The sequence below is a fragment of the Polypterus senegalus genome, chromosome 13, assembly GCF_016835505.1.
Source record: "Polypterus senegalus isolate Bchr_013 chromosome 13, ASM1683550v1, whole genome shotgun sequence".
NCBI lineage: Eukaryota > Metazoa > Chordata > Cladistia > Polypteriformes > Polypteridae > Polypterus > Polypterus senegalus.
Window position 1 is genome coordinate 155,039,340 of NC_053166.1, and position 12,503 is coordinate 155,051,842.

A 12,503-nucleotide genomic window follows, 5' to 3' on the forward strand; every position below is an offset into this window, starting at 1 on the left:
ATTATTTCATGCTTGACTATTTGATGCCTGCGACCTATGGTTGCACATCCTTATTTGTCAGTACTTGGCGTCCAGGGGTGCATTAACCCCCAAGTATGTGTGAGTTTAACGGTTAACTATCATTGTCAACGATTTTTTGTAGTCTACGTCATCGATTACGTCGACTAATTGTTGCAGCCCTACTAGCTAGGCCATGTCATCAGGCTTTTCACACACTAACCCCATCTCAGTTCCTTTGCTTTACTTCATTCTTAGTTGTTCAACGGGAGATTCTCAAAAGCAATGGATGAAGGTGGTGTGGCTCTTCTCAGGGAGCGGCTGGAGAAGTTCTTCTACAGAGTGAGTCCTTGCTTATCTCTATTATCTGACTTTCAGGTCTTCTCATAACTGTTCTTGGCACTTGGGTCCTCAGATGGAAGTGTGTTTGGCAGAGTGCAAAGTATTAAAATAAAAAAGATGTTCATTAGCTTTGTTTTGTATGCACAATATTTACAGTGTTGCACAAAATACTATACAAATCATGCTTTTTTTGATTGTCAGTGTTCTTCAAAATTCACTATCTGTGCAAGAAAGGTTAAAGAGATTATTCATGAAAAGTATGGAGGGGAACACGGGCAACACAAACCAACAAGAGCAGTAGGAATTGTTTACCTCTCAGAGTTTAGTGCAGCAGGCAGCGTCGCATTACGTTGTAACTTTATTCACCTCATGAAGGAAAGCTGACCACATAATTACGGTTTTAAATAATTCAAATCCCAATAAAGGGAAATCCCCTGTCAGTCACTACTCAGTCCTACATCTTTTTCTATACATTTTCCAGTAGTCTATTGCTTTGAATTAGGGTGTTGCCAGCCTGCCTTATGTGAGTGAGAATGGACTACTTGTCACAAGCAGGCGCTCTGGTTGAAAGATAAAAAAACAAAATGTACAGATCATAGGTTTTACAAAGGAGAAGAATCTGGATACAATGAAACTGTTTTATTTGCTTAATGGTACACCGTTCAGATGGATACCATTTATCAGCTCTTTCTTTCCTTCATGCTTGAATGCTTGAGAAATGTATGATACTGTGAAGGTGGTTATGGTTCATTTATTTAGATTTCTATGATTTTTTTGTTTTTTGGCAGATGTGTAAAGCCATACTCTCTTTGTCTGTTTTTTAAAGAAACACCCAAAAATGATAATATACACTTTTATCTGTTACTTGCCTTGTGTTGTTTGTGGTGATGGCAGAGACAAATGTAATCTCATGTTTTCATGGAGAACAGAGATCACAAAGCTTATGATACAAGAGTCATTAGTAGGGGGCTGATACTAAACAATATTAAAATGTTTATGATGAAAATCTCAAGTTACTATTGCCACATAATCTATACATAAGATATCTAGTCATATACTCAAAATGTCTAAAATGCATGCACTTTTCACTAAAATGTTGTTACTTCTGGGAAAATCAAAGCCATGCATGAATAAGAAGCTTGTTCAAACAGGATCAAACGTTTAAAATGTAGACAGGGCTCTTGACCAATAAATGAGGATGAGAAGCAGATCTTCAGTTCAAAAGCATCAATGCTTCTGATTTTCCAGAACTATTTATTTAACCATACCTAAGCAAAAAATTAGTTTGCTTTGGACTTTACGAGAACATGACTGGAGAACTCACATGCGGATTATGCAACACGAGTAACTAGATATATTTTTTTCATGTACGTTTTAACATTGTTTGCTCTTGTTCAGTATTGGAATTGAAGCCCATTGTAACATAAGCTTTGTGATCTCTGTTCTCAGTGAGAACGAGACAACAAAATTTTTTCTTGAACACAAACACAATACGTAAAATAGATAAAAAAATATATATGTAATTTGTGGAGGGCATATTCCTTTAACTAGACATTTGTTGAGCCCATAATTCTTCTAGACTTGATTAGTTTGATCATTTATGGGTTTCTGTGCCTGGGCAATTCCCTATATCTTTCACATAATCCATTTTGTGGTATTGAGTGAACCCTGAGTCTCTGTGAATCCCCAGATCCATTGCTTTTGAAAAATAATATATTAAAAAGTTTTATGGTGTGTATAAGTAGTTGTGATTGTCACTTTCAGTTAATTCATTCTTCTGTTTACTTTTTTGCCCAGTACTTGCAAGCTCTACATTTAGGATCATGTGACCTCCTGGATGTGTTTGGTGGCATCAGCTTTTTCCCTTTGGATAAGATGACCTACTTGAAGATCCAGTCCTTTGTAAATCAGATGGAGCAAAGCCTGAACTTGGTCAAATACACTGCCTTCCTGTACAACGATCAGCTAATCTGGTAAATGGAGGGGGTGGGTTTTTTGTATCTGCACTCCGACTATACCTGTTACCACTACTGCATGAGTGAGCTGGGTGTGAGTAGTGATTACATTTTCTGTTTTCGGAGGGGTTCACAGTAACCATAGCAAGATACAAAGTGCACTCTCTGTGCTTATTCATTTATTTAATTGTGTGGGTATTGCCAAGTATTTGGACATTTAGTCCTTTAATCTTTATGCGATATGCCAAACCTCTCCTCAGAATTAAATAAAAAAAACTTCTTCCAGAGATGATCTAATGGATACTTTATAGCTCAGTATTTTGATTTCAAGCATCAGCTTTATATTTTGGATTACCCTGTAAATTATATGAAGAGGTGGTACTGACTTTACTAAAGCAACACTATTTACACACAGATCCGCAGCAGGACTGGTAGACTAGACTTTTAGACCAGTCCGCATTCCACATAACTGGTGTGTAAATTCAGGTCTGATTGTGAGAGTATAGGGTGGTCCAGATCTTATTATGCAATTTTTTTATTATGCTATAACTTAAGTTTATTACATAGAAGATCACCCAAAAAATCACAGACCATTGGGAAATTTGCGAATTGACAACATGAAGAATTGCCTTCGCGCCGAACTGGAATCGTCCCCACATAAATCAAAGTCATCCAGATGATCCGGATCTGCATAATTAGATCTTGACCACCCTGTACTGTATGTGTATGACCCATTGTTCAAGCCTGAATGTACACGTGACCAAATACTAGTGTTTAACAGTATACAGAATTACATTTAGTGTATTAATTATTTACTTGACACTTCTATCCAATGTGAGACACAAATAAAAATGTATCAGCATTTCACAACCTCTGGGCTGTGTAGGCATTGCAAGTGGGCCACAGCCGACCCCTGACAAAACTCCTGAACCATGTTAAGGGAGACCGTATTATTGATGAGGCTCTCTGGCTTATATTTGAATAATCATGGAAGTTTTAGATCACTCTTTGTCTGCCCACTCCTTTAAATAATTTTTCTACGTTGGAACCTGCCACGAAAAAATAGTTCAAAGGATAACTGAGGCCCACAAGCCCCTCCAACAAAGCCGAAGGCCTTCAAGGTGGCTTAATGTTTGTTGGCTGGCCTTTGAGGAGACACATCTGTTGGGAAAACAAAAAAGTTGCTTGCCTTATTTTCCCATAAACCACCATGCCTCTTGCCAGAGCAATGTACCGAAGAAGATGATAAGGAATATGCAATAAGTCTTTGTAATATATTGATAATTAAATGCAGTTTGTCAGAAACAGGAAGCCAACAAATAACTGTCTTTCTTGTGTTAGCATCTCCTCCATATTATTTTTCACAGAAAACCCATGGTCACATGACTAAACTTGAAAAATAAAATGAGCATTCAACACAGCTGGCTGCATTTGGACTGCTCAATTAAGTGATTTGTCCGCAAGTGTGACCAAAGGAAGGAATCAAATGAGTTAAAATCGTTTGAAAATCCTGTAAGTCTTTCGGTGGCTGTGTTTGTTTACGTGTGCAGATTTTCCTCCATGCTGAAAACACATTCTTTCAAGATGACTGACATTTCTAAATTTGGATATTCATGTGGGTGGCCTGAAGTTCCAAGCAGCGGGGAGTCTGGCTCTGGCCTTGCACTTCTACTTGGTTCATGGCATGTCTGTGTGTCACAGGTCACTCATGGCTACCTGTATTTAGCAGCTACATGCCATACAGATAGTCTTCTTGTAATTCTAGACTTCATGAGTTCAGTTTTAAGCAGTCGTACCACTTCAAGCTTTAAGGGTTTTGTGAAGTGTGCATGGCCCTCGTTGAAAAGTTAAAGCTATGATGTCCAAACTTCACGCCGCAGATAAAAACAAAATTTGAAAAATCATCCTTCACCATTAACTAATGGAAGGCTGCCTTAGTAATAATTAGAAATGGTGACTATTTTGCGTTTGTATGTCCAGTAGATTTATACAGTATATATATTTTTTCTTCCCCATCTCCTCCAGGCCTGGGAGTGCTGCTTAGGGACTGCAGGGATGACTTTGTGCCATTGTCCTTAATGCTCATCCTTATTCCAGACAGTAAGGGTCTTAATTGCTGTTTGTAGAGAGTTCATTTGAGGGTTAAACCAGGCAAATGGTTCTGCGTTCTGCTGTTTAACAATTTGCACATGGTTATTTTTATATTTTTTAATTCTGATGTGTCCGGCACATGGTGCGATTTTATCAGTAAAATATTTTAGCCCAGTACTGTTAAAATAATGTGTACTGCCCTTATTTATATGAATTGTATTTGGGGCACAGTTAAATGATTACTGTTTTAAATAAATATAAACCTTTTAATATACATATACAGATCCAGCAACTGTGCCAAATTTCATTCAGTTTGAGCAATTCATTTTTGAAATAGATTTGTTATCTGTTAAAGAGAGGTAATAGAATAAACTTAAAAATATTTGATATCTCTTATCCTATGTGTACCTTCAGCGTTCCTCCTACACCTTTCCTTGGTATCCTTGTGTGTCTTCTCGATTGCATTCCTGTAACACCTCCTTCTCCGACTCTGTCATTTCAGGGTTCCTTGTTCACTTTCCTATCCACCTTATGACAGCCACCAATGGCAGACAGGTCCCTATTACCCCCTGCAAAAACATCCTCTAAATTCTTCTTAAACACTTCCCATCTTTGGTGTGGCGACTTGGAATGCACTTTATTAGTGTTTAGTAGTACCTTACTCGTTTTGTTGTTGTTTGAATGCTCCCTTTTTGTAAAAAAAAAAAAAAAGAAAAATTGCAATCAGGAACTGAACTTTGCACCCCTAATGTGTTGTGGCATCACCCCTACAACTGACCATTCAGGCTAAAGCTAAGCTGACCGATCAGATTGTTCTGATTGACTGGACAGACACACACCCAAACACAGAAAGTATTGTTTTATTATATAGTATGTTATCATGTCCACAGTGTTTGGGCACAAACTTGCTGTAACACAAAATCAATATCTATGTAGAGCAGAAACTGCTATTTGACTTATTTCTCAAAATAAGCAGGTTTGTATCAACTTGATTTTAGTAATAACTGTGCCAACGGTAATTTAGATTGAGTGATTTTTTATTTTTTTTTTTGAGTTTGTGTTCACTCGCTCATATTCTCACACACAGACATCACTTCCAAAAGTGGACAAGCCATGGTCAGGGATGCCTTGTGAACTTGCTCATTACTTTACATTCCCTGCATGTATATAGTGTATTGTAAAGAGTAGACACAACAACTTTAAAGAGTTGGGGCACCACCTTGGTTACCCAATATAATTATAAGGACTGAAAACACAAAAATACACAAAACAGGCTGCGGATGCATCTTTTCAGATGAGAGCTCAAAAAAGAACTGAAGCCAACATAGCCGGGTTCCGGGTTATGTGGTGACTTGGCAGGAAAGCGTGGGTCCAGGAGGGAGGAAAACGGAAGTGATGTCTTCAGGGGAGAGGCAGTCTTCTGTTCTGTGGAGGGAGAAAAAGAGGAGAAGGTATTAGTCCATAGCACTAACCCCTACTTCAGTGGTTGACTACCATCACCAGAGACCTTAAGCTGCCTCCCATGTACACATGTGTGACAATCTATATATATAAAATTCTTTTTGCCTTTGAAACGGAAATTACGTATGACCACAGAACATATTATAATACAGGAACTAATCACTTTGTTTGTGAACGCCATTTTTACATCATCTTTACGAATTGTTATTATTTGTGTGAGAGTTATTTTACTGATATTGAAAAGAAGTAAACACAAACTTGCCGATCTATCCCATAGAAGTGCGCCCTGCATCGCCCTCTCCCAGGCCACCTCTCTGGACTCCAGCACTGAGCCGTCTGCCGCCAGGCGCGTTCTGACAGAGAAGTTTTATTTATTCGTCCAAGTGACTGTTGCAGAAACTGCCATATTCTAACTTTTTTTTTAATTGGCTGTACTTGATAGTAGAAGAGGTGAAGAAAACAGCTTTGTGACTTTGTACTTTTTAACTGCACCGAGCTGCAGAAGACCGCCTTCAGCGGCGAGGGGTCGTGACAACAAAGTGGACGTTGGAAGGTGCGGAATGTCGGGCTGCTCTGCCGGGTCGACAGCTTCGCAGTTTCGGGCAGCGTCCTCTCTTTTCGCACCGTTTGTGACACTTCAGGTGCCGTGTCAGCTCCTTGAACAGTGGAAATCTTTGTGAATGAGTATAATTGGCACCATCGAAGCGTGACTCTCTTGGTAAATTGCGGCGCACGGCTACTTACTGTCACTTATGGTAAGTTCGGGTCACTAAAACCCCGCAACATTCAAGGTTGCTTTTGTGATGAATTCTTTTAAGAAGATGGAGGGTTTACACCTAAGAATATGTACCGACCTCTTCATGTAAAGTATTGGACTTGGGAATTGTTTGGACCTTCTGCCCGTTAAGCACGGAAGGGCAGCGTCCACATTTCTCAGAATAATTTTTCTCTTAAATCACAGGCACGTAGTACAAGGTTGTCAAGCACTGCAGTAGTACTCAATGCATCTTTACTTCTTAAATGTTAATATTTCACTGTTTAATAATTTATACACTTCTTATATATCATTCAAATTCTCTTATGGAAATGTTTTACTGTTTAATAATTTATACACTTCTTATATATTCTTTAAATTCTTTTATCAAAATGTTTTACTACTTAATAACTTATTTAATAAATACTACATTTTATTTTTTTCTCTATATATACTGTATATACACTAACACATACACTATGTGTGTGTCATATATATATATATATAGTGTGTGTGTATATATATATATATATATATATATATATATATATATATATATATGACACACACACACAGTGTATGCGTTAGTGTGTGTGTATCTACAGTATATGCAATGAGTGTGTATATACTACTACTACTTCTTTATGCACAGCTGTGTTTTTTGAGCCACAGACTTAAAATTTGAAATACAGCTTTTAGCTGAGGCAGGGACAGCTCTGATCGAAGGAAGTGGCTGTTACTCCACAGGTCACTCAAATCTCACAAAGAATTGGGATCACCAATCAAATTAAGTCTATAGACAATAATTTTTTCCACACACAGCAAAATTTGTAAATAATACCTGGGCAAAGATGGTAAACAGAAGCAAATTAGCAAGTTGTAAATATATAATGCTACTTTTGCAATTTTAGATTCTTTCATCCAGAAGGTAAATCTGGAAGTACTGAATTCAAAGAGGGATAAGGGTAATGAACTTTGGTAATATATAATTGGTAATTACTTTTTAACCTATTTAGTTTTCAGTGTTCTCATGTATTCAATGCTAGGTAATTCAGTGAATATATACCGTATGTATATAGGCCTACCTACAGTATTTGTAGGGAAAGTAAAATATGACAAAGTAACATTCCTCCTGCCTCTGTTCAGCCATTCAGAGATTCTTGCACCGCTATACATTACTGATCTATCCATTGTCTAAACTTTCTTGATCTGTTCATAGAGGGGAGCTGGGGTCTATCATGGCAGCTTAAGGCCTAAGGAAATAAAATAATTCAACTCTGTTGGTGTTCCAGTTCACTGTACATACTCATATTGAGCCAGTATGGAGTCTCCATTCAACTTTAATGTGCACATCTTTGGAAGTGGGAGGAAGACCCCATGCAGACACAGTGGGAACATATAGTGCCACACAAACAGTTTGCAGATCTGCAATTTGAACTTTGGACTCTGTAACTGTGGGACAGTAAAACTGAAAATGATGCCAATATACTTCTGCATATATTATTATTATAAAACAATAAAATTCTGAAACAAACTAGCTTTGCCTCCCATCTATGACAGGATGAAATCTAAGTATTCAACAAAGATCTTGACATTAACAATTGCAGTGCACCTGCAATACCTCTGTTATATGCCATTTGGTATGGGGTTCATAAAAACAGGGTTTGTGATGTGCCTACTGGAATGACAAATGCAGTGTATTTTATTACTAAAAATTCCTGTGATGCGCCATCTGTTGGAATCACAGAGACATAGCAGCCAGACAGACACACAAACACTTATCCTTTTATTAAGGTGTATGTTCTTTGATGAACTTGTGTCTTGCCCAAGGTTGTTTCCTGCCTTACATCCAGTGCTGCAAGAAATGAGCCTGACTTCATGTGAGCCTAAATAGGATTAAGTGGGTTTAAGAAGAACATTGACTGGTCAGCATTTAAGTGCACCTCTCACCACTAATTTGTAAAGTGCTTTCAGTTTATGTACAGTATACAAAATTCTTCTCAGACTTCGCAGGTCCATCAGACATAAGCACCTCACTTGTAGTGACCCAGACTTTGTAGTCAGCTGATTTTGTTCCCAAGTCCCATAAAAAGAATTTGGGATTCCAAACAGTCGGCCTGAAGCTTTTTGCCCCGTTGTCTGTGTCAAGCTTATGTACACTATGCTGCCGGGCACATCTCCTTGGGCATGCTGTGAGTCATGTTACTCACACCAGAAAAACAGCCGAATTGCTGTAATTCAAACCTGGTGGTGGCGGAGGGGCTTCTCAGCTGTGTTTGATTGTTAGGTGCGTTTATTGACAGGCCACAGCTGTCTGTCGGGTCCAGTATCTCTCAGCCACAGGGTGTCATTTTAAAGTCACTAAAACTACTTCCTTCTTCTTATGTGTGTGGCAGGCAAGGCACCACTGTGTAGTCAGCAGTGCCATCTTTATTACAGAAGTGCTGGGAGTGGACAGAAGCATCAGTAGTTGTGTATGGTGTGTATGTGGCAACTTTTGTTCGTCAGATGCTTCTAAACCTTTTATTGTGTGCGTAAAAGTATTCATTGAATAACCAGCTCAGTCTGCCTTCTCAAAATGTTTAATTCATAAATACTAAAAGAAAGCATTTCAATGTGACTTTTTTCCAAATTGTTTTAGACTGGAAAAAGACTATTTGGCACATGTTTGTATTACCCTGCTGAAAACGGGTGAGGGAATAAAGGCATTAATATTTTCAGAGTGTTGGCATATGGATCCACTTTCCCATCCCGACATATTAAGAGTCTCTCTCTCTTCCTCTCTTTAAGTCAGTCTCTCTCTCTCTATATATATATATATATATATATATATATATATATCTTTTCTCTCTCTCTCTCTCTCTCTCTCTCTCTCTCTCTCTCTCGTTCCAACTGATTTCCCAATCAGTGAGTCATTTTAATTGTAGTTTGTCTCATTGTTTAATTCAAGGGGCTTTTTTTCAGCTCTTATTTCCGCATTTAGAAAGAGCCATAGTGTGAGATTTGCATTCTTAAGAAAAATAGAAATATTTGCATTTTTTAAAGTTTTTGTTTAGCACATGCCTATTAATTTACTTTTTTCTTTTTAAGTTTTCTCCCTCACTGTGTCCTGATAGTGACAGTTAACAATGAGTGGAGTAGACACAGGTGCAAATCACTCTGGATGTTGAGAAGTGGCAGCCACACTGTTTGACCTGAAGTTTGTTGATACCTGGCCATCACTCCTATATGAGCTTTATGGACATTCCATTCCAAATTTATGCCCATTAATATGGAGTTGGTCACCTCCTTTGCAGCTACACTCTTCTGGGATACATAGCCACAAGATTTTAAAGTGTGTGAATGTGTGGAAATATGTGCCCATTCAACCAAAAGTGTATTTGTAAGGTCAGGTACTGATGTTGGATGAAAAGATCTAGCTCACAATCTGAGTTCCAATTCATCCCAAAGGTGGTCAGTAGGGTTGAAGTCAGGGTTCTGAACAGGCCAATCAAGTTCCATTGTGTCTTTATAGACCGGGCCTTCAACGCAGGGGCACAGCCATGCTGGAGCAGAAAAGGGCCTTCGGCAAACTTGACAAAAGGTTGGAAGCACACAGTTGTCTCAAATGTCTGTGTATGCTGTAGCATTAACAATACCTTTCGCTAGAACCAAGGGGCCTACCCCAGTCCCCATTAGCCCTTCTCCACCAAAGTTTACAGTGGGCACTGTGCAGTCTTAAAGGTAGCATCTAAACCCAGATTCATCCATCAAAGTGGCAGATAGTTAAGTGTAATTTATCACTCTAGAGAACGCATTTCAGTTACTCCGGAGTCCAAAGGCTTGCATACTGCTGATTGGCCATGGAAACCCATTTCGTGAAGCTCCCAACATACAGTTCTTGTGCTGATGTTGCTTCCACTGGTAGTTTGAAACTCAGTTTTGAGGGATGAAACAGAGTACAGAGTAAAGGTGATTTATACTCACTATGCACTTCACCACTTGGCGGCCCTGTTCTGTGAGTTTGCATGATCTACCACTTGGTGGGTGAGATGTTGCTAGTAGGCAATTCCACTTCATCATAACAGCACTTACAGTTGACCAGGGCAGATCTAGCAGAAGAGAAGAGAACATTGGCATTCTGACTTGTAGCAAAGGTGGCATTCTATGGCAATGCCATGTTTAAAGGCACTGAGCTCTTCAGCTGAAACACCTGAACTCAATCATTGTGAGGGCAGGAGGTGTCTTCATGCTTGTGACCATATAGTGTACTTCAGGGTCATAGCTTCTAACTTGGTCATAATAACCAGAACACCAGGAAAAGCTGAATGAAGATTAGATTAGATTAGATTAGATTCAACTTTATTTTCATTGTACGGGTACAATGAAATGCAGTTTAGCATCCTACCATAAAATGCAAATAGTACAGTAAGGTGCAATATACAGTGGGTAGTACATTAAAGTGGAATAGACAGTAAGGTGCAATAAGGCAGCATTAAAATGAGAATATATATCTATATGATATTGAATTTACAGGTAGTAGTATATACAAGGAAGAGTAAATAGATATGATAATAGATAGAAATATTTTTATATGCAGACTGTATATATTTAAATTGTGGAAAATATACATAGAGTGCAGACAGATGCTATTGATATTTAGAAAGGTCAGCTATTGAATGGTAACGGTTGAGAGTTCAGAATCATGATGGTCTTGTGAAAGAAACTGTTTCTGAGCCTGGTGGTGCAGAACTGAAGGTTCCTGTAGCGTGTCTCTGATGAAATGAGGGCAAACAGTCCATAGTCTGGGTGTGAGGCATCTTTAATGATGCTGCAAGCCTATCGCAGACACTGTGTATGCTACAGGTTAGCAATAGTCGGCATAATGACGGTGATGATGAAAATCTGAACACTAAGGTAAAAAACACTAAATTATTTGGGCATGTCATATAGAAATCCTTGTTACATTTTCATCAAATTTAGCAGACCCAATTTTTAAATTTCTTGGTATCGAGGCTTTCATCATTTTGTGTCTACTCTGTACATTGTTAATTGTCATTATTAGGATACAGTTACGGGCGCAAACTCCACCGGAAAAGATTAATCAATTGGAAAATTACGAACACATAATATGGCAAAAACACAGTATTTCTAAATTTCCAATGTACAGTATATACTGATAATCTCGTGCTAAAAGGTAATTTCTAAATACAGAATAAGAGAAGGAAAAAAATTATTTTAATAATAAGATCGTTTAGAGGGAAAATGAGTATCTGATTTGGAAACTGGTTGGGAGAAAGAACAATTTGGAAACTACTGCTCTATAGACTTTCATTTTCTAAGGCAGACATTGCCCATGGTTATTACAACCAGCCAGCTGGGTTTTATATTTCTCATTATTTCTTGTCAACAGGAGTGGACTGGAACAAGATGACATGAGAATCCTGTACAAATACTTGACAACGTCCCTTTTCCCACGGCATTCTGAGCCTGAGGTAGGGGTGCACTGTTGTGGGCCTTGATGCTCATACACCAAGTTGTAATAAGAAGTCAATTTTAAAAAATATATATATATATCAATGTTCCATCTTCTCTCAGTTGGCAGGACGGGATTCTCCAATGCGATCAGAAATGTCAGGGAATCTTCTTCACTATGGAAGGTAAGGAAGAGGCGTATCATTTTTATCTGCTTTTTGGCATTCTGCTAGTCAGTTATGGATCAGCTTCCCTTCAGACGTTTCTTGTGGCCTGTTTTCTTACACTGGATTAGTTGTCAGTTTTGCCTGCAATGCATTTTCTCCTGATACCAATTAAATCTAATTTGTAAGTGCTTCCTCTTTGTTTTCCTGAAAAGCTGGCTGGAGGGTATCTGGTGGATATTTCATTCATTGTTTGCCATTAACGTTTATACTTTACTGCTGTAA

The 12,503-nt window shown here is 38.4% G+C and overlaps 2 protein-coding genes across 3 annotated transcripts in view; one reads left to right on the plus strand and one right to left on the minus strand.

Moving 5' to 3' along the window:
* The window catches only part of ccz1 (CCZ1 homolog, vacuolar protein trafficking and biogenesis associated), a 52,161-nt gene that overhangs the window by 21,219 nt on the left and 18,439 nt on the right, over positions 1-12,503 (plus strand). For both annotated transcript variants that reach the window (XM_039773880.1, XM_039773881.1), the window contains 4 exons: positions 256-339; positions 2,137-2,312; positions 11,993-12,074; positions 12,178-12,239. In XM_039773880.1, the coding sequence (XP_039629814.1) occupies positions 256-339; positions 2,137-2,312; positions 11,993-12,074; positions 12,178-12,239 (404 nt within the window). The remainder of the gene's footprint in view (positions 1-255; positions 340-2,136; positions 2,313-11,992; positions 12,075-12,177; positions 12,240-12,503) is intronic.
* Positions 5,606-12,503, minus strand: part of rsph10b (radial spoke head 10 homolog B) — a 59,499-nt gene continuing 52,601 nt past the window's right edge. The window contains exons 19-20 of the mRNA XM_039773878.1: positions 10,567-10,691; positions 5,606-5,810 (exon numbers count right to left, since the gene is read on the minus strand). Of these exons, the coding sequence (XP_039629812.1) occupies positions 5,787-5,810; positions 10,567-10,691 (149 nt within the window). The 3' untranslated portion in view covers positions 5,606-5,786. The remainder of the gene's footprint in view (positions 5,811-10,566; positions 10,692-12,503) is intronic.